Here is a 23,819-nt window from a genome sequence, read left to right as displayed (position 1 = left end):
TTCGTCGCCGTGTGTTTTGAAGTATTTTTTAGTGATGTTTAATGAATTGACACAGACCACGACGGACGGCTTGTTCTTGATGCCTCACGTTTACCGTGCATTTGGTTGGTAACCACTGTAACGTATTTCATTCATTCTACTCGAATAATTCAAACAGACCGAGCGTCGGTTTCCTGGCTCAAGTCACGTGGAAAGATAACACCGAATCTATTTCAAAGTTACAACTCGCCGATCGTTATTATTATTATTATTATTATTATTATTATTATTATTATTATTATTATTATTATTATTATTATTATTATTATTATTATTATTATATTTGTGGCGTCTGCGATGCCGAAGTAACGGGCTTGGTATTCTTTGAAGTCAAAAACAAGTTCCTTAGTTCGAACCCATGTGTGGTCTTCATAAGATATTTTGCGCTTGGCTAAGAAGCTCATAACATTGCCATCCGGAAGTATAAATGACGAGCACACAGAACTGTGTGAATCCATGAACGTTTATAGTCAGGTTAATACTGTTCAGTGAGCATTACTCACAAACGCGGATGGCAAAAAAAAAAAAAAAAAACAATAACAAAGACCTGAGTGACGTCATCTGCATACTATCTATATCAGCAGTCCACAAACCTAAAAGTGACGTCAAACTATGAGTCTTCGTGGGTTTTATTGTCAGGCTATCGATATGTCCAGGAAATTGGCACACCTAAACACATCAGTGATTCGTTTCAACAAATATTTCCCGGAAAAGGGTAAATTTAAGAAATTTGCTGGTTTATGTTTTAAACTGTCCACAAATAATAATAATAATAATAATAATAATAATAATAATAATAATAATAATAATAATAATAATAATAATAATAATAATAATAATAATAATAATAATAATAAAATTATAATAATAATAATAATAATAATAATAATAATAATTATAATAATAATAATAATAATAATAATAATAATAAAAAATAATAATAATAATAATAATAATAATAATAATAATAATAATAATAATAATTATTATTATATATTATTATATTATTATTATTATTATTATTATTATTATTATTATTATTATTATTATTATTCAGCTCTTTGTTATTGTTTTTAGCCAGCCATTTTTACGAGCAATTCTCACTAAATTCTATCACTCGGACTAAAAATGTTCACATAATTTTGGGTGTTGGTACGTTATATATCCGGCTGGTGAAATGTGAGTGTTCTGGTTAATCGCATCGAATCAATAACATTGTACATTGCCTCATACAGTTCACAGCTTCTTGTAGCATAGTATTTACTCATCATTTTTAATCAATATGTACAATGATATATCAACGAACATAGCATGCTTCATTTGTAATGATTGTTGTACCGTGGGGTATGTTTGGGTTTGTGTGTGTAAGTGTCAAAAATCGTGATGTGTATGAACGTTTAAAAGCTTTGAAAATTTAACTGGGTCAAAGTTGTTTGTATACCGTTTAAAGCAGGTGGTAACATATCTGGTTATCACTGTTCAAATTATGTACAAAGAACAAAATCAGTTTTAGAGCTATTGCAAGGGTCATAATTCGAAGTAAATTAACGCTTTTTGTGTGTTTTGATACCTTTTTTTTTTCGATTCACTTAATTATTTGACTGTTGTCGTCGCCATCGGCATCATGATCACCATCATCAGCATGAGGTGTAGATATTGTGAAAATTAAAAAATATATAGATAGGTTAGATAGATAAAGACGTGATAAATATATAGATATTAAGGAATTTTCCGAGATTTCTGTAGTCCATCTAGGTAGTTCAGGTATAGTCATCATCTCTCCACACTCTTAGTACACACCAATAGGCTTCAACAGTCGTGACGTCACTTCCCTCGTAATGACGCATAGTAACTTAGTAACTGGTTCTAAATTATCGGATCAATGGCGGACGCTCTTATGAAATACTTCTCCGACGAGCATAAAAGTGTATCCAGAGGAGAAAAACATTTTAAATCTGATCATGTTTTGACTTTTATACATTCTGAGCATGTGAAAAAGTTCTATCCAGCATGAAGAATAAAAAGTACCGATTTTCTTTGTTTAGAACCAAGCTGCTCGTTGCTGGGCGGACGTGACATCAGACTATTGCATCCTATTTGTGTCATAACACAATTAGGTAGATAAATGGATATACCTATAGATAGATAGACAGATAGATCGGAATTTAATTAGATCTAGAGTTTGTTAGTAAACTGGGATAAATTATCATTCCGAGGCTATCGCGCCATGAATAATATCCGTATCGCACTTTAGAGAGCTGGATGAGCTCTCGCTTCATGGCGCCAAAGGATTATAATCCTTTTTAATGTTTTAAACAACAAAATATTGAACTATTGGATGGAACGGTTCGATGTTGAACTCAGTATTGTTTAATTATTCGTGTTCAGACTTTGACTGTCTTTAATGTACACTCGTCGAAAGACAGGACAAGTGGAAACGAAACGTCAAAATCTTCGAAAATTCGCCTTTTCGAGACGGCTCAGAGCATTATTTTCATGTTCGATTGTGGTTATTTACAGGACAAATTAACTAACACGCATTCTACATTCAATCAGCAAGACATGAAATAGTTGTGTAAAGTGACACATTCATTACACACCATACAACTACCCCCCCCCCCCCCCCCCCCCCATTTAATTCCCCAAAATAGACACTACGTAGATGAAACTTACCGCACTCACACACTCTTACACACATACACATAACACACACATACACACACACATACACACACACCTGTCCTCAATGAGAAAGGAGAGAGAGGTTATCCGCGCGAGCGTCCGCAACAAATTTTGCATCTTGAAGGCTTTCGATATGAACTCATGAACTTGAAAGTCGGGGAAAATCCCCGAAACGTAAACGAGAGGCACCCTTATCACCCCTCGTTTGATGCAAAATCGGCAGTCCCAGTCTAGTAATCAAGAGGTGATCTAGCGCACCGTAGCGGGTCCATTGTATGGGAGGGAAATTGGTGAGGTTGTGAGGAGAGGAAAGGCAGGAGGCACTAGAAATTCAGAGGACAGTAAAGAGAGAGTACGCGTGTGTTTTAGCAGTCATGTTAGCGCCAACTGAGAGGTCGTGGCTATCCTCAGTTTCCTGCACACACAATAATAATACACTTGGTAAGGCACACGACACACACGGCACAGTCCAACACACAAACAGACGATCACACACAAAATAGCGGCGGCCCGCTTCTTTTCTCGCATCTTCACACCGCACTCAGACTCATAACAACACACACCAACACCAGCGGACTGTCTTCGTGATCTTCAACAACAGTCGCTGACGCGGTAACACACGAAAACACATTTTCAGCTGATAGCAAGGAGGGTGTTGTGATAAATTGACGACTCGTGTAGCAGTGGTTCTGTGTGTTTTCATTGAGCTTTGTTATTTCTTACCAATCCCATTTTGTGCTGATAGATAAGGATAATAATATTGTTAAGTGCGTTGTTTTTAAATCACGACCATTTAATATTGGAGTTAAATGTGTACTGAACTGTCACCAATTCGGATGGATCAATGATATTTTCTTCGACCTAAACTTAAACCCCCAAATTACAAATTGTTGTCCCGAGAAGGGGTCGATATCAGTATCAAGGGGTGTAAACAATCTTGTATTCTCCACACGGCGATCGGATAGTTACTCGTCTCATTTGTGTGTTGTTTTGCTTGCTACACGAACGCAGATTCAGTTTGGATTGACCCCGGCAGGCGCAACGGGATTGTTTATCTTCAGTGTTACAAAACCTGGAGAACATTGCATAATTGTCGTGCTTTTTTGGTTTAAATTGATTGTAGCAAAGACAAAAGGTGCCAAACGCAAAGTAAGTTTGAAAAGACTTGATACAGCAAATCGTCTACTGCATTGAATACTGAGGTAACATTCTTTAGTCTGTTCCAAACAAGCTCCTGGCCATTCAATGAAAATTGAAATTGAGAAAGAATATTCATTCTTAGAAGTAGAAGACTCCGTGATTATGGGATGAAATATCTAGCCCAGATTTAGCAATTTAGCCATATTTTCAAAATGGTGAAATTGTAAAAGTTAGGCCTAAAAAGCTTATAATTGTTGCCTCCTTTCGAAGTCCACTTGACTTGTGTTCACCTTTATTTTTCCTAGGCCTGTAATGGGACAGGGAAAATATGATGAAAGCATATGAGTTAAGGGGGTCCCGAGCCTGATAGCCCAGTTGATAGAGTATTCGCTTTAAGCACAAAGGGATGAGAGTGATCCCAGGTGAAGTCTAGATTTTTTTCTGACCCCCTGTCCACCCAACAGTGATAGTGATTGGATAGCCAGATCTGTTAGATCTGGAGGAGTGTACTTTAGTATAGTATAGTATAGTATAGTTTTCCAGCGTATTAGGCGTTTTGTGCCTTTGCTGATCTTGGCATTCAGTTCATCGAGATAAAAGTCAATAAAAAGCCCTAACAGATCTTTTGACCTGTATCTATAATATATAAACTTTTTGATAAATTGAAGGCCCTAACCCTAACAGATCTTTTGACCTGTATATACGTCTAACCCTTTGATGGGATCTTAATGGGCGGTTCAACTATGCTAAACATGTAATCTGCTAAGTGGCTATCTAAGCTATTTTTGAAGGCGTTGACACTTGGAGCATTGGTCACCGTTTCAGGGAGACTGTTCCAGCGGTCGATCACACGTTGATTAAAGTAGTGTTGCCTAAGCGATGTGTTACACCTTGGTTTATGCAGCTTGTAATTATGACCTCTGGTTCCATTGTTTGCAAACACGAAAAGTTTACTCTCGACTTGATACAAACTGTGTGTAAACTTGTATGTTTCAATCATATCACCTCGTACTCGTCTGTATGTCATGCTTGGAATTTCAATACGTTTCAGTCTATCCTCATATTGCTTATCTTTCAACCCAGGAATTACTTTTGTTGCTCTGCGAAGCACGCCTTCAATAAGTTTCTTATCTTTCTCAAATTGTGGTGACCATACTGAGTTGCTGAACTCGAGATGGGGTCTGACTAATGCAGTAAATAGTATTTTCATAGTTGCTGCATCTAAATAGGTAAAAGATCTATTGATGAGTCCAAGGATTCTATCCAAAGGGTGGTAATCAATTGCTATTATCCATTTCACGCTTGAGGAATGGGGTAGAGTAGACTCCAAATCCATGGACCTAATAATGGTTCTAAAGGATTAGGGTACTACGTGAGCTGAGAAAAGGGTGCCAAAAAAGCGTTATCAGGTTCTAGTAAGAAGATAAAGAATTGAAAAGGTGTGTGTGAAAGGTGCCAGACAAAGCAAGAAAGAAAAATACAAGAAAAAAAAACATCCCAAAAAGTCGGTTGGCCTCGACTGGGGATCGAACCTCAGAGCTTGTATTCTGGTATTTTTCTTTCTTGCTTTGTCTGGCACCTTTCATACACACTTGTTCAGATCTTACACCGGTGCCAGCTCCTTAATTTCTTAGTAAGAGAGATATAAGCGTAGCTGCATTCTATTTTGTGCTAGCGGGATGCCAAGGAAACTATAGCATAGCCCTAATGTTAATTACCATTGACAACGAAAAACAACTGATAACACCCAAATAAAAATGTTTAAAGAGGATCTTTTTTATTTATAAGGTCTGCCTACATTTCTTTTATCGATGTTACGTAAAACTATCAAATTGAGTATACTAGTTAAATATAGTGTTGTTCTCTTCTTGACTAATTTAAACAAATCAGAAATCCATGGTGCCAATCTGATAGTGGAGGTTTCTATTGTATCACAAAATGTCACAATATTGATCAGTAGTTTACTTTAACTACAATGAACACATAGTAGATTGTTCCATGAAAGAGAAAGGAACACATTTGGAAACAATGGGTGTCTTACAATGACAATTGCAATCAACAACTTAGTTGAAACCTTAAAAAATGCTCTACATTCTTTCACCAGCTAATCAGAAATGCACTGCAATTTGTATTTATATGTGTAAAGAATATAGCTGATGTATTGATGATATAATGCACTCCAGTCTGACTTAGTAGATTTCTATTACGAAGAAGGAAGCAAAAATCACATGACGGTTCTTATGCATGAAAGTGGATGCACTTTCTAACTGGAAATGATCAAATTGTCATTCTTCTGTTCATTGCCAGCAATGTTAATTAAGCTTTTGCTCTGCTGGGGATGTAAGTCATCACCGAACCGACATGCATATATTTTATGGTTTGATAGTAAACATTATTAATGGGCATGATTTAAAATTGTTGTGACATGTTGTAATGGAAAGTGATATTTTGTATTGGTTTGAAAGCGTTTCCATTCTGTTGCTAAAGAGCCCCCCCCCCCCCCCCCCCAATCCAACAAATAAAAAAATAAAGAACTTTTTTTATACAGCGCAAATGCTCAATGTGCTTTAGATACAATGGGTCGAAAGCCAACAGCAACACTTAACGTGTAAGATGAGTCATGACATGCACATTATTACAATGTTTTCGACAGAGACGATGCTGTTATTGCCAGCAAGGTTAGCATTTTCTGACTGGACATGGTTCTGTCCATCACCGTCACAATTCCGCTTTAAAAAAAAAAAAATCTGTGAATTAAAAAGACTCACCACGACTACTACATCAATATTACTACCACTACTTCATCAACCTACCAATACTACCACAACATCATCATCCATACCACTACATCATCATCCATACCACAACATCATCATCCATACCACCACATCATCATCCATACCACCACATCATCATCCATACCACCACCACATCATCATCCATACCACCACATCATCATCCATACCACCACATCATCATCCATACCACCACTCACATCCATACCACCACATCATCATCCATACCACCACATCATCATCCATACCACCACATCATCATCCATACCACCACATCATCATCCATACCACCACATCATCATCCATACCACCACATCATCATCCATACCACCACCACATCATCATCCATACCACCACATCATCATCCATACCACCACATCATCATCCATACCACCACATCATCATCCATACCACCACATCATCATCCATAACACATCATCATCCATAACACATCATCATCCATACCACCACATCATCATCCATACCACCACTACTACAGTTAACCTGTTAGCTGCCATACTTTGGAAAAACATGTATTTAAATATTTAGCCAGAGAACTAGTTCTTCAAATATCGATTGATTAAAATGACTCTTATCTTTAGCAAAAAAAATTAGAATTTGAAGGACAAGTTGGCTTGCTAAAAATGTTTAAATACACGTTTTTTTCAGAGAATGGCAGAAAACTGGTTACAGAATGCCAGCTCTGGACCAATGACAGCATCTGACAGTCCGTCTTAACAGGTACATACAGTAAAGACTAAAAAGAACATTTTTGAAAATGAGCTTTTATATAACACAATATCCACTGAACATGCTCAAAGCACTTTACAAAGGCTCCCTGGCCAACAGCAACACTTAACATGCAGGGCGGGACATGATGCCTTTTTGGTGATATTAAATTTTTTTTCGGACAGAGGCAACGTTGTCAACGGCCTGGTACTCATTTTACACCTGAGTGAGAATGTGAGAAAAGAGCCTGTTCCAAGGACTCGACGATGCGCTGAGTGAGGCTCGAACTTTTAGGACCTTCCGATCCGAAATCGGGTGTCTTACCACAAGACCACATACCCTGCACTAAGGATTTCTTCACATCGTCAACCTGATGTCATCACCAATATAACAAGTGCCAGCCTCTAAAATAGCCCTTCTAGGGGCCACTGAAAAAGTCATGATTGTCACGTATTGCGTTTTGCCTTCACTTTCTGTTTATTTTATTTATTTATCAGACATAGTAATTTTTAGTTATAATAATGAAATAAAATCGACCATCCTGACGACGTCATTATAAGATCATTCCACTGTATCTTTCTTACTTTATTACTTATCCCAACCAGCGAACAGCTGAGTACAACAAGCTCTTCGGTCTTTTAGCCTCTCTTAAACTGATGCCCACTTCCAACTTTTCTCAATAATTTGTTCTTTTTCTTTATTATTGCCAATTATTATCATCGTCATTTAATTATCTTGGCCAGAGTTACATTGCTGTGACTCTTTGTGAAAAGCATTCAGATCGATGTGCACAAATTTGCAGGTCTAATAACCGAACGCAATTATGGGATTGATTTAACATTGTTGTAATGGACAATATTTTGTGTTGTTTTTAGAGTATTTCCATTACGACAATGAGCCCATAACAGTTTGGGTCATCGTCGAGTAAGATATATATAACCAGTCAAAATTTGATTCTTAAATCTTTCTTATTTCAATCTTCTCTTTTTCTAGGTCCAAGTGTGAGTTGTTTTACAAGCACGTGAATTGTCGGGGACGTTTTATCTGTGAGAGATTGAACATGAGAAATTGCCACCAACGACTCAACTAGAATATGTTATTGTTGTAGATACTTCCATTCATTCATCCTTGGGCCTCTTGCACATTCAGCCTTGGACCTCTTGCACATTCATCAATCTGAATATAATCTACGGATGACACGGTGGATCTTTTCAACCAGCAGCAGCAGCAACAGGATTATCCTGGCCCCACCCCTATCAACGCCATACCCCAACCACAGCTGTACACGCAACAACATCAACAACCACCACCACCATTACCTGTCTCTATTAGTCTTCCAATTCCTAATTCTGCCTTACCTCAAAGTGTTGTATCTAGTATGGGGGATTTCTTTACCCCCAAAAAGAAAGATCTCTGTGACAAACTGAGAAGACGTTTTAACACTTATCGTCAACACCACAGCTCTGCTGAAAATCGCTATCTAAACTCACGGACAGCTGTTTATGAGCAGCAGAAACAGGAGACTCAACAGCTTCGACAACGTTGGTTGGACAGCCGGGCTAAAAAGACTGCTAAGCAGTCCAAAACCAATCGTGATAATAACAACTCTCAAAATGACCATCGGAGTAATTTAGTCGTAACGGTGAGTACGTTTTATTCTGTGTTTTTGTCTTTCTCTTGAAGAAGAAATCTAAATTCAGTCGAATCCGCTTGATTGGAATATTTCCATTAGACTGGTGTGATTTCTAGTTAACCCATTCCACGGATGGACATCATTATTGGAACGACACATCAAGATTTCACACATGTTGTAACTATTATAGAGTGGTGGTCCCGACACAAAGGGACCAAGATCGATCCCTGGTTCAGTCGAGATTTTTTTTTGCGCACGTACCTGTCCGTCCCCGTAGCAGTTATTGGGTAGCTGGGTCTGTTCAGTGAGTTGTAAAGTTGTTTACAATACATTACATACAACCATTTGTATTGATATCTCTGATCTCTCTAATTATTCATTGTCGCCGCCCCCCCCCCCCCCCCCCCCCACATCACTTAGTTTTGTGAAGTCTTGTTTATGTAAATAAGATAACAGTGATTTGATTAGTTTATGACTCAATGGCGTTCTAGATTGTGAATGATTATTGTTCTTTAAAAGAAAAAGTGAAAAGAAATTTGTATTTATGGTTATTGAAAAAAAAAAAAAAAAAGGAAGTCAGGGGAAGTGGGATGTGGTTAAAGTCAAGTTAATGGACTTTTTTTTCCTTGGAAAATTCTCGGATGACTGAGTGTTATAACCGACGGGTGGGGAACCGTAGTAAAAGAATTATCAATTTTGGCTAATAAGCAGATTTTTTTGTTTGTTTGTTTGTTCTTTTTTTTTTTTGATGGTTAGGTTGATGGGTTTATTGGTGGTTGAGATGTAGTGTTTGTTGTTGTTGTTATTCCAATCCCAAATAGTGTTGTGCCATTATGGAGACACGTAGTAGACGTGTTGTGACAATTTCCATCATGTTATGTGTGTCCTCTAGCAACGAGTGTGATGGTTATGGATGGCTCAAACATCACACAGAGCTGTCTATTGGAAATTTCAAGGGAAAAAAGATAGAAATTCTCTTGAAATAGCTTTAGAAATTAATAATTTGCTCTCAGCATGGTCCATACATGCTCCAAAGTCCTGAATATAATAATAATAATAATCATTATAATAATGATAATAATAATGATAATAATTAATAATAATGAATTTATATAGCACATAGTTCCAATTAAGAATTGCTCACTGCGCTTTACATTAACACATCATGTATCATACACAAATATTATAGAACTGACATGTTAAAAACCCACATAAATACGATGATAAAGTAATATATTATAATAAAATACATACTAAGATATTCTCTGTAGAAAAGCTTGCGTTTTTAACCGTTTTCTAAAAGTAAGTGGATTTTCACTATTTTTAGATTCAATACTTTTGGAGTTCCACAATCGTGGAGCATGGTGGTCAAAGCATTTCTCATAAAAAACTAACGATTTTTGGGGGTTCCCTTATGAGGTTTAAATTCACTCAATCCTAAAGATTTTTGCTACTTTTCAAAATTTGAAAAAAACAAAAACGATGTATTAAAAATGAGCATGTACATAGATAGTTTTATTCAACTATCATTAACGTGTAAAATCTAAAAACATTAGCTTTGATACAACGCCTATAATTTGTCTAAGAAACATGTAATAAATAGGCATGGAGTAAAAGTAACCCGGGTAAACTACGGATATAGTCGGGTGTTAGGGTTGAGTGAGTTAAACTTCGAATGGGTTCATAAAGGTGGATTGGATAAGTTCTTGAAGGTAAACAGGAACAATTGAAATCGGGGGAAATTATTTTAAATTCAATTCTAAACTTTATAGGTAGCCAGTGTAGGTCCTCCACAATTGGGTAATATGCTCGCGCTTTTTAGGGTTTACGATGCTAAATTTCCCTTTTCAACAAATTTTATTGAGTCAAAGAGACCTATGTAGCTCTGTAGCTGGAGGCAAAAATTCGTATTTCTACGAATTGTTCGTAATACTCGGCAGGTCTGCATCTTTCGATTATTGATTCTATTTTAAAATTATTGTTTGCGTTGTCGCTTCATTTTGTTTATTTTGATAAACACCAGGTGTTCTGTTGCCGATATAGATGGTTATTAATGATCAACAGTACTCGCCAATTTGATTATTTTGCTTAAATCGGCGTTTAAAAAATATATATTATAGTATATTGATGCTATGCGTTTAGGTAAAATAATGATACCTTCCACCAGCGGAATATAACGGACCAACACACAAAATAAATATATGTAACCTTACGGAATTGGCTGTTTAAAAACAATAAAACAAAGCGGTGTGACGTCAATTTCATTCCTTTTATACTATGCAACCAAGACCATGCCCTGGTCAATGGCCATTCCACTTTGCTTCAGAAAAGATTTGTCAGGGAGTGGACGTTGATATCGTGAGCGCTAGGAAAGACGTTTCCCCGTTCGTCAATAGCATGAGTAGTAGTCACGTTCTAGACAAATCGTGGGCCTGTCGATCTGCGGCCACTGAACTCGGGCGGCGTTGCCCTTTGCGGTCGGTAGTCCGAATGGAACCGGTCAGTAGATTTCTGACGGGATCAGAAAGGTACGTGAGTGGTAATCAACTTTCGTGGAATGGATGGATGGGTCAATCTCTGGGTGTAGGTACTTATATATTTGCAGGTATGATGAGCGGACGCGATCTGGGGCTTGATTTAGCTGACATTGTTGTAATGGACAATATTTTGCGTTGGTTTTGTGAGCATTTCCATCGCGACCTGCAGTGGGTAGGAGGGAATGAGATTCTCGGAAGAGTAGCGTCCCTTGATTGGACGTCACCCATAGTCTGTGACGCGGAAGCGAGGACGAGAGACGGATGCGCACAACCAACATGACGTTCTCTCTCTAATAACTTTTCCGCCGGTGACGTCACAGACTATGGGTGACGTCCAATCAAGGGACGCTACTCTCATTCCCTACATGTCGTCATTCGACAAAATATCATAATATTGGCAGAGTATCAAATAGATAACAGCTGCTGTTCCCCAAAACTGTTTTGTATTTATCTGATTTTATATATTTTTAAATGCGCCGTCTATCGGTGAATAAATTTACGAAATGGCCCATTCAATGCAACAATAACGACATCAGATTTATTTTCATAGAGGCGTAACAAACTTGTGTGTTTCAACAATTGTGGTTACCATGGCAACAATGGAGTGTGGTGTAATAATCGAGCAAGACCTTTAATAATCAAGACGATTTCTCGCCTCGCCTGATTCCCTGTTAATTGTTTTACTTTTACGTTGATACGATCCAGAATTTAACTGATCGTTCCTTTGACACTGGATTGAATGTTTACACATACATAGGGTCATTGATCTTAGGAATGAAGTGTGTGTGTGTGTGTGTGTGTGTGTGTGTGTGTACACATTCTTGATACTTACGTTCACTGCACATACATACTCCCGTGGTCGGCAGGCGTTCATTTACTATGTCATCTTTTATCCCCTTATAATATCTCTTATCCGAGTTGCTTTCTATCTTTGTCTTTGAATTAGATTACATGGTTTTTGTCCTGGCCCTTGCCGGAGTCCATAGCCGAGAGGGAGACAGTCATATGTTTAATATTAGTTTTGGGAGATGATATTTTTTATGCTTGTACATCATCTCTGTTTTGTATATTCTGATTTTGATATACTCTGTAAACAGTTCAGTGTGTTCCTCTCAGAGGGATTCTGTGCTTGTGTCTGGATGAGACTTTTAGGTGATCTCAAACTAAGTACATTGATATTGTGCTCTTAGAATCAACATCTGTTCCATATTTGAACCAATTCCTCATTGTTTTACTTTTTCTTTTCTGCTTTAATTGTGAATGTTGATTTTTTTGACCATTCCTATTTCTTCTTTTTATTGGCGCTGATATGACCTGAATCGTGACACCCTTAAAAACATACATACATACATACATACATACATACATACATACATACATACATACATACATACATACATACATACATACATACATACACACATACACACATACATACATACATACACATACATACATACATACATACATACATACATACATACATACATACATACATACATACATACATACATACATACATACATACATACATACATACATATCATACATAACAATACAAAATTACAACATACAACATACAACATCATCCTAATCAATGACCATGATGCATCCGTATGCATACATACATACATACATACATACATACATACATACATACATACATACATACATACATGTGTGTTTTAGACCATTTTAATGATTCGTTCCCACAAAAGTATATCAATCAGATGTGCATGTTTAAGGTTACACCTGTTTTGTTTTTTTTGTGTGTCGGTACGTTATATGCAGATGTTGTGAGTTATTTTTTACCTAAACGCATAGCATCAATAGGTCATTTAGTTCAGCTTGACCCATAGTTATGTTTAAAAGTTTCATAAATGAGCATCGTGCAAATATCCAATCCTTGGGCAGCAACACATGTCATCGATGCCGGTGGGATGAACACCTGAATTGGATTGATGTCACGTTGCCCAGTAGCGGCGGCCATCTTGGTTCTAAACAAAGAAAATCGGTACTTTTTATTCTCCATGCTGGCTAGAACTTTTCATGTCTTGTGATCAGAATGTGTAAAAGTCAAAACATGATCAGATTTATAATGTTTTTTTCCTCTGGATACGCTTTTATGCTCGTCGGAGAAAGATTTCATAAGGGTGTCCGCCATTGTTCCGATAGTTTAGAGCCATTAACTAAGTTACCATGCGTCATGACTGTTGAAGTGTATTGAGATCGCTCCCATTAAACTTGGTATATATCTGTGGAACTGTACAACACGGGTTCATATATTATTTTTTAAACACACAGCACGCTCATTCGCTCATTTCAGTTGTGTGACTGTGTTGCGAGTCGTGTATCCACTTGAACACAGTAATGAACCAGGGAACAATGACGACCTAAAATTAAATGTTTGTTATGTTGTTAATGTAGTTTGATGTTTCCTCATTACAAGAGGTAGCGTGCAGAGATAAATGGGAGCGATCTATATTCATGTTTTCGTCCAACCAAATCATCAATCACATGATTTGTTGCTGTACAACGATTGGATATTTCTTTGACAAATGTAAACACGTTGCTTTGTTTACGTAAGTTGTAAACATACCCTTTGTGTCAAGCTGAATAAAATGACCTATCGGGATGTTAGATAATATTTCAAAATCTGTGAACACTTTTCACACTGGAGGTCACTTTGAGCACACTTTGCAATGTGACCAATGACCTTGAGCACATGGAATGTTAATATTATAGATCAATCCCATTCGTTGTCTGGAGACTGAGTCTTATGTGCTGCTATGTGGTCTATTGGTATGGCACTCGCTTTCAATCGGAAGGTCCTGGGTTCGAGCCTCGCTCGACGCATAGTTGAGTCCTTGGAAAAGACTCTTTACTCACATTCTCTCACCGTACTCAGGTGTAAAATGAGTACCTGGCCGTTAACAGCGTTGTCTTTGTCCGAAAAATTGTAATATCGCCTAACAGGCGTCATGTCTCGTCCTACATGTTAAATATTGCTGTTGGCCAGGGACCCCTTGTAAAGCGCTTTGAGCACGTTAAGTGGATATTGCGCTATATAAAAGCTCAATTTAAAAAAAAATGTATGCGGCTATGTGGGTCTAGTTCTATGACACTCGCCTTCGGATCGGAAGGTCCGTAGTTCCTATTCCTAGTCCCGCTTTGAGCATAGTTCTCTTTGGAAAAGTCTCAAGGCGTCATATCTCGTCCTTGCATGTTCACTGTTGCTGTTGGCTAGGGGCTACTTGTAAAGTGCTGTGAGTACTTTAGTGGACATTGCGCCAAATAAATGCTCAGGTTTTAGGTTTATTTTACAGTCAGGGGTGTCATTGAAAAAGTTCCCCGTGTCCAATTTAGTCTTCAAAAGTAGCCAAATAGAACCTCACGTGACCAAATACCATAACCCTCTGACCGTAGCCGTCGTTAACTTATAGCCTGACACTAACACCGTAGCCATCGTTAACTTGTAGCCTGATTCTGACCAAAAAAGTACGTCAAAAGACAAGTCTTTGGTCGCAAAAGAACACAAATCGTGAGTTGTGTTCAACAGATCAACCAATAGGATCACTCGTTTCCTTGGGCACTACTAACAACTCACAAGGCGGTCCACAAACCTAAAAGTGACGTCAGAAAATGGGTCTTAGTGGGTCTGAGCGTAGCCATCGTTAACTTATAGCCCGACACTGACCAAAACATGATGTCAAAATGCCAGTCTTTGGCCACAAAAGAATACAAATCGTGAGTGTGTGTGTGTGTGTGTTGTGACGTTGCATCTGGCAATGAGATGTTGTGAGTGTTTTATCTGACCTCATGCATCAGTCTTTGACTGGAAGCGTCGCAGATATATTACAATGAAGTTCTAGAAAACACGAAGCGCGTTACTTCCTCGTTCATCATTTCACGCCCACTGCAGCTAGATCTATGTTTGTACTTTCTCCTTCCTTATTGGATTATGACGAACACGCTTTAAAAAAAGAAAGAAAAACAAGTTGTTAATGATGATGTTTATATATTTATTTATTGTTTTCTCGTTGGCTGTAACGGCGGCTTGTTTGTTCTCTACTTGTTTACACATCACGTTTCTGTATCACGTTTATATATATATATATATATATATATATATATATATATATATATATAATATATATATATATGTGTGTGTGTGTGTGTGTATATATATACATTAAATTAACACTACGCAAAAGCCGTGTTACGTCATATTATTAATTGGATTCAATAGTCTGATGTGTTGTCGCCCAGTAACGGCGCCATCGTGGTTCTAAACAAAGACAATCTGTACTTTTTATTCTTCATGCTGGCGAGAACTTTTCATATGTCATGTGATCAGAATGTGTAAAAGTCAAAACATGATCAGATTTATAATGTTTTTTTCCCCTCTGGATACGCTTTTATGCTCGTCAGAGAAATATTTCATAAGGGCTTTCGCCATTGTTCCGATAGTTTAGATCCAGTTACTAAGTTACCATGCGTCATTACGGGGGAAGTGACGACTCTTGAAACGTATTAGGTCGTAGCCATCGTTATATTATAGCCTGACATTGAAATCCAAAGGGACTGGCAGTTTGACGTCATTATTTGGTTTTTGGACCGCCTAGTGAGTTGTCGTTAGTAGTACTCATGGAAACAAGTTATTTCATTGGTTGAACTATTGAATACAACTCACGATTTGTTTTCTTTTGTGGCAAAAGACTGGCATTTTGACGTCATTTTTTGGTCAGTGTCAGGCCATGAGTTGACGAAGGCCACGATTAGGTCCACAGTTTGTTAAGCTTGTATATCGATGTAAACAAACAAAAAAAAAAAAAGGCACCGTGGACATGGTCAGGATCCAGATGGATGACAATGGTCGTGGACAATTCTGGTCCCGACGTTGTGTCCTTGGGTAAGGCACTTAATACACGATATTCACTCGACTCAGATGTGAATAATGAGTATCCGACTTTAGGCAGTGACGTATATTGTTAGAGCCGTGTTTTAACACGGTTTCTATGGTGTTAAACGGATGAATTGAATTGCTGATAAGACGCTGTGTTTTACATGTCCTCCAATCAAATTGTACTGGCAGTGAGAGACTTGATGTATAGGGTGGAACAAAAAGGTGCAGTTTCCCACTCTACCGCTGTTTAAGGCGTCACGCCGGACTAGAAAGATTGGCTGACTTTATTCATTTATCAATGGTCATCATCATCATCATCCATCGTGGCTTGTGCTCTTGAGCACGTTGCCGGTCAGCTGTCTCCACGATCCTCTGCGGTGCGCATGAAATCTGTTTTGCTTTTTAAGTCACATCAATGGTACACACTTAGATAAGGAATGGAATTTTGGGAACCGATAAGCAGAAGTTGACTTTAAGAGTGTTGACTTGATGCGGGATCCACTGTATATTATGTGATGAGGAGAAGATTACGGAACACCGACATCCATTTCTGACATTGTCGTCGTCGGCGAGTGTGGCACCGGCACGGAATATTCTTTAGTCTTTACCAGTTGAACTGGCTGGACTCTGGAAACACACGTATTTACAGTTTTTGGCCAGAAAATTCGTCCTTCAAATATCGATCGATTTAAATGACACTCATCTTGGCAAAAAAACCCTCTCAAACCTCGCTTCGAGGACGAGAGACGCATGCGCACAACCAACATGACGTTCTCTCTCTTATAACTTTTCCGCCGGTGACGTCACAGACTATGGGTGACGTCCAATCAAGGGACGCTACTCTTCCGCTAATCTCATTCCCTATAGACACCTCACACAAGACAATGATAATAATAATTAGGGGAAAACATGAGACGATTAAAAGCGTCGGCGTGCGTCATTCATGGACAACTCTTTGTTGACGTAAGTAAAACGTGTTATTTATTGTAGCCATGGAAAGACAATGATGTCCTTGTCTCATGACGCGTGAAAGAAGAAAACAAAATAAAATGTACAAACAAACGATCATTAGGCAGGTCGACATTGACGGAAATGTTGGCGATAATGACTTCTTCTTCTTCTTCTTCTTCTTCTTCTTCTTCTTCTTCTTCTTCTTCTTCTTCTTCTTCTTCTTCTTCTTCTTCTTCTTCTTCTTCTTTCTTCTTCTTCTTCTTCTTCTTATTCTTATTATTTATTATTATTATTATTTTTATTATTATATAGTATTTATAGTATTATAGTAGTAGTAGTAGTAGTAGTAGTAGTAGTAGTAGTAGTAGTAGTAGTAGTAGGTTACCGGTAATCAGAAGGTCTGAGGTTCGATCCCCTGTTTGAGGTAGACTGATTTTTTGGGATGTTTTTTTTTCTTCTATTTTTCTCTCTTTGCTTTGTCTGGCACCTTTCATACACACATGTTCAGATCTTTATCTTATTTGCCATTTTTTTTCTTTGATTTTTTTTTCCTGGATTTGTTGTGAAAAAAAAAAAACAACTAAATTTAGAGATATATTTTGTGTGTTGCAAACTTTAAAAAAAAAAAGTCAGTGCTACAAGTCATCGATCGCCCTATGGGCTTTATCGATTGTCATATATCTTCGATCCCTAGTCATGGTTTGGTCTCTTAGTCACGTGTCTGACACTACGAATATACCCCCCCCCCCTTCTCTCTCTCTCTCTCTCTCTCCCTCCCACAACAAATCAAAACAAAACAAAAAGACAGACCGATTTCCCCCTTTAATCTGTTAACTGCCATACCCGAAAAAAAAAAAAACCCAACAAAAACATGAATTTAAAACTTTGGCCAGAAAAGTCCCAGGTTTGAGAGTTTTTGCCAATATGCATGACAATTGATTTAAATCGATCGATATTTGCAGGACGAGTTTTCTAGCCAAAGTTTTGAATACGTTTTTTTCTAGAGTACGGCAGTTAATTGATTTTAATGGAATTTAGGAATTAATTAATTATTTTTTAAAATTCAAGAGCCCGTCGTTCAACTTGTTAAATCATTGTCTTTGAAATCCATGGCTGGCGATCGATTGCTTTAAGTACAAACAGGACTTTATAAATTCCTGGAACGTTCGATAACTTTCACGCCGATGAACACTTGACTTCATCAGTTCTGTAAAACCTTATATCAGCCTCGCTATCAAACGAATTCACGACATCGTCGTTGTCTCGGTTACTGACCCCTGACCTTTCACCTCCCATCTCAGGTCGGTGAGATAAAGAAAGGGGATTTCCAAATCAAGTCAAAATACATACATACTTCTATCCAAGGTAATTTCTTTTGCTTTAATAAACTGTTCCTCTTTGACTCGGTGGACTTGGGTTCCTGTCCAACCTTCAAAATCCTGGTTCTTAAAAAAGATTTAAAAAAAAATTAAAAAATTAGCAGAATGCTCAATGTTTGTTTTTAACGTTTCATGAAATGATTATTTTTATTATGTTGCAAGTAATTATGTTGTCGATTAGCCGAATTGTTTATTTAAGAGGTTTGATCCCGAGTCTGTCTGACTGACTGGCTATGATCCCCTCAGAAGTTGAAATATTGAGTCCACACGAAAGGTACTAAGTTTGGAAACCATCTCTCTCTCTCTCTCTCTCTCTCTCTCTCTCTCTCTCTCTCTCTCTCTCTCTCTCTCTCTCTCTCTCTCTCTCTCTCTCAGCTAGGCGGAGAGTGCAGTGTCATTTGGACCCCGAGTTTTCTTTTCGTTCTATGAATGGGCATCTTTACTCATTTTTATATACCTAATTGCTGTCACAAAAGCCTATGCTTCAACAACTTTTAACAACAAAAAAAAAAAAAACCCCAACAAAATACTCAACTCAGAGCATTTCGGGCTCAAAACCCTTCATCAGCCAACAACAAAAACAATAGAAAACATTAGTGCATCACTTAAAATATAACTATTTAAATCTTGATAATGCAAATGTAATTCATAAAACATATTTCCTTTTCTTGTTTACATGAAGAAGGCCAGAGGCCGAAACGTCGTTTATTTTATTTTGTATCTTTCCTTAGAGTCATTTTTACTCCCTTTATTTAACTATATTGCTGTAGTATTTATGCGCTTAACTAAGAAGCTCGCGACATTGCCATCCAGAATTATAACGGACCAACACACAAAACTATGTGTAACCATGAAATTTTATTATCTGGTTAATACAGTTCAGTGAGAATTAACCAGTAGATTTTTGACAAATCAAAACATGGAATTTGTGACACACCCCCACATGTGTTCGGACAAACGTGGTTGCTTGTTCAATAACAGTAACGTGAATGAAATCGACCAATCACTGATCAGATCATTGTTATTGTCTTTATACCACCAAATGGGTGACTAGTTATCACACAATTTTCTCGATCAGATAATAAACGTTTAAATTTACACATAGTTTTCTGTGTCAGTTCTATTGATCAAGCGGTTGAACAGTGGATATTTTACTTAAACACATACCATCGATAGTAAAACCTGTGTAGTTTGCTGTGTCTACCAATCACTGCGATTGTTTACATTATGACGATTGTCCGAGGGGCGTGGTTATATACCTGTCTATTGCTCATAAACATGGATGGCAAAAAAAAAAAAAAAACATTAACAAAGACCTGAGTGACGTCTATAGATAGTATGCGCTTGGCTAAGAAGCTTATAACATTGCCATCCGGAAGTATAACGGACCAACACACAAAACTGTGTGTATCCATGAACGTTTATAGTCTGGTTAATACAGTTTAGTGAGAACAACTCACAAACGCGGATGGCAAAAACAATAACAAAGGCCTGAGTGACGTCATCTGCATACTATCTATAGGTAATTATTTGATGTGTCTTGTTAAATTCATTTTTGTTTAATAGGCATCTCACGGTCCCGAGCTTCCACCTGCTTAGTATCATTTTGATGTTTAGTAAAAGGGGGCTTTGATTGTGGTGAATAAAAATAGAAAAAGAAAGGGGGGGGGGGGGGGGGGTGACTGTCCTACCTCATACGCCTGGTCACTCTTACTCCGACATTGTTCCTCCGGACAACACATCACACGTTACGGTGGGGTGGACGGCGGTCAGTTGACACGGCGAAGGACGATTGAGGAGTGTCGAGGGGGGGGGGGGGGGGGGGGGTGTCAGGTCGTTTTAAAATCGTGACCGTTTGTTGAATTAGAGAGTTGGCGATGACTTTTCATTTTTGGATTGAAAGGATCGAACCCCAATCAATGTGAACCAAAATGAATGTCCATTTGTTTGGACAATAAAGTTCTATCATTATTACCCCCCCCCCCCCCCCACACACACACACACACTTTCCAAGTTTGATATGGGGAGTTATCCATTTCGCCAATTTTCTGTTGCTGGTTTTATCGATGGTGGCCGGGCCGATATTTTGTTGTTTTAAGTAGTCAAGCGATCTTTAGCATTGTCAGTCGCATAGTTCCGATTCCTAAAAGCGGCAATGATATCGTAGCACTCTTACTATGTCCGTCAATGCGGGCACCGATTCACACCTGAGTCGAAGTGAGGTACACTCATCATTCATCCTCATCCAATTCATCTTTGTTCTACCCACGTGACGTAGATAGATAGGGAGTACCGGTGGTGATAGATCACTCGAACACTTTTGTATTGGTCGGGGATTGTCTTCGTGTTTGTTGTCAGTAGGACGTGTGTCCTGTGTTGGGACGTGTTATGTTGTGTCTCCGTCTTGTGAAGTACGTCATGTTATTGTGATGTGTACTAGATGTGTCTGCTGTGAGGTGTGTTGGTTTTGTGTGTATATCCTTATGTGTTGTATGTGCATATGATGTGGCTGCGACTTTGTGTGTGTGTAAGTGTGTGTGAGTGTGTGTGTGTGTGTGTGTGTGTGTGGGGTTGATTATGTGTTATATGAACAAAGGTGAATAGCCGACCAAACGAATCATGTACAGTACCATAGAACCTGTTTGAGTGGGTAACCTCTTATCCGGGATACACGGGAAATGGGGATAGTATTTAATAGAACTGACAATTATTATTGTTTCAATGTTTTCACGATGGGGACGTACGGTGAGCTTGTAGAACGGAGATGACGTCACTCAGCCTTTTGTTATTGATTTTTGCCATCCACGCTTATGAGTAATTCTCACTACACTGTAATAACCTGGCTATAAACGATCATGGTTACACACATTTTTGTGTGTTGGTCCGTTATACTTCCGGATGGCAATGTTGTGAACTCCTAAGCCAAGCGCATTCTATCTATAGGATTAAGGATCATGCATCATTTGCAATGTCCAATTACACATTTGTCACATGTTTGTTGAGGTTATACACATCCGTTTGTCAACATATTTAGCTAACACGGCTAAATTTGGTCTAGTGGTATAACTAACACTCGCCGGAAGATCTTGGTTTCGAATCCCACTCTGAACGGCGCATAGTTGAGTCCTTGGAAAAGGCTTTTTACTCACACTCTCTCATCGTACTCAGGTGTAAAATGAGTACCTAACCGTGAACAACGTCGTCTCAGTCGGAAAAAATAAATTGTAATATCGCCTAACAGGCGTCGTGTCTCTTCCTATATGTTAAGTGTGGCTGTTGGATAGGGACCCTTTGTAAAGTGCTTTGAGCACATTTAGTGGATATTGTTCTGTATAAATGTTGAAGATTAAAAAAAAAAAATACATGAGGCTTGCCTTTTTTTTTCGTAAGTTCGACACAATAATCAGTATCTAGTAAGGATTTATTTTCACAAGAGCTGTAACATTTTAAAACGTTTTTATTTTATTTCTTTGTGATGATTAATGAAAAGTAAGTACATAAAGAGAAGAAAAAAAAACAAAAAAAAAAAAAAAAACAAAAAAACTCCAAAAACAACCTGATTTCCGGATAACCGGAATTTTGCTTGTTTCCCAGATATTCGTATCGTCGTGTCCAATGTACAAAGCAAGGTGTGTTTGAGAAGTGGCAGGGCAGGGAAGGGGGAATGACTAAAACTAAAACAAAGGTCGGTGTGCTTGGATGAGGAGAGAAACAGACTAATTAATTATCGTTTATTGTGATAATCAACACGAGTGCCTGTATCGTATTACCTCCCCTTCGTCTCCAGTCGCCTGCCATTAGAATCCAACTACATCATGGCTGCTATAAAGCTTCGGCCAGTAAAACACTCTCATCAACCTCTTCTGAAATTAACCCCTCACACACGGAGTTTGATTTTGCTCTCACTCCGACATATAGATAGAATGAAGTTGCCGTCAGTCAGGTATTTGTTATGGTTTTTGCCATCCACGTTTATGAGTAATTCTCACTCAACTATATTATCCAAACTATAAAAGTTCATGGTTACACAGAGTGTTGTGTGTTGGTCCGTTATATTTCCGGATGGCAATGTTGTGAGATTCTAAGTCAAGCGCATACAATCTATATTGTAGATCAGGCTAAATTTATGACAGAGCTGCCAGATGACCAGGTGCGGGGCCAAAATTGGCCACAAAGAGAATCCGGTTCTAGTATTTGTTATTTAATATTTTTTATATTACAATTTTTCAAAATACTAGGATGTCCGACTTGCTTCTCTTTTTCAAGCGTCATCACGTATCGTCTGCCATGACTGTTTGCTTTGTATTGCCTGTTAGTTTTGCTTTTACCAGATAAGATACATTGGTATAATAGTTAAGTCTCGTGCTACAACCAGATAAATATATAAATTAAATAACGCCCTTCCGCTCAGCACCATAAGATCCCGTCGCCTTGGCATTCCATGAAGGAATATAGATAATCCATGTATGATGTCAACAGGAATCATCCATGTTGTCCAAGTGAGGAGATTGGGGGTTAATAATTTTGCCCAAGAAAAAACAAAACAAAACCGAAAGTGCTTGAAGCGGGGCTCGAATCCGGAACCTTCTGGATCACAATGCAATGCCTTAGCCACTCGGCCACTCCCCCCCCCCCCCCCCCCTGCATGGGAAAAGTTGTGATTTGAAAACAAAAATGATTTTTAAATATCACTGTGCCATGAAAGGGATGCTCTCCCTCCGATTTGTAGCTATCCCACAGCCACTGAAATTGTTACATCTCTTTGTTTCCAAAATTCTTGACTGCAGATCGAGCTTGCGCTGCCATAGGGCGCAGCCTTTGTAAAATCATAGCCTGGCACTGACCAAAAAAAAAAAAAAAAAAAATCCGTCAAAAGACATGTCTCCGACCTCAAAAAGATTCGTGAGTCGTATTCAATAGTTCAGGCAATGGGGTCATTTGTTTCCCGGAGCACCACTCACCTCGCTTCGCGGTTCACTGATCTGTAGATAGTGTACGCTTGGCTATGAAGCTCGCTCACAACATTGC

General features: G+C 38.2%; 1 protein-coding gene across 3 annotated transcripts in view; it reads left to right on the top strand.

Moving 5' to 3' along the window:
* The first annotated feature begins 3,288 nt into the window (after positions 1–3,288).
* Positions 3,289–23,819, top strand: part of LOC144970023 (uncharacterized) — an 81,079-nt gene continuing 60,548 nt past the window's right edge. Inside the window, exons 1-2 of one of the 3 annotated variants that reach the window (XM_078909196.1) lie at positions 3,289–3,870; positions 8,379–9,027. In XM_078909196.1, the coding sequence (XP_078765322.1) occupies positions 8,764–9,027 (264 nt within the window). In that variant the 5' untranslated portion in view covers positions 3,289–3,870; positions 8,379–8,763. Of the gene's footprint in view, positions 3,924–7,325; positions 7,398–8,378; positions 9,028–23,819 lie in introns of those variants that run through there. The other 2 variants (XM_078909197.1, XM_078909198.1) reach the window with 2 other exon arrangements.

This window comes from Berghia stephanieae, chromosome 4 (assembly GCF_034508935.2).
Source record: "Berghia stephanieae isolate SIO BIC M18660-M18661 chromosome 4, UCSD_Bste_1.3, whole genome shotgun sequence".
Classification (NCBI taxonomy): Eukaryota; Metazoa; Mollusca; class Gastropoda; order Nudibranchia; family Aeolidiidae; genus Berghia; species Berghia stephanieae.
Note: the sequence above shows the minus strand (reverse complement) of the source record. Positions and strands in the feature narration are given on the sequence as shown.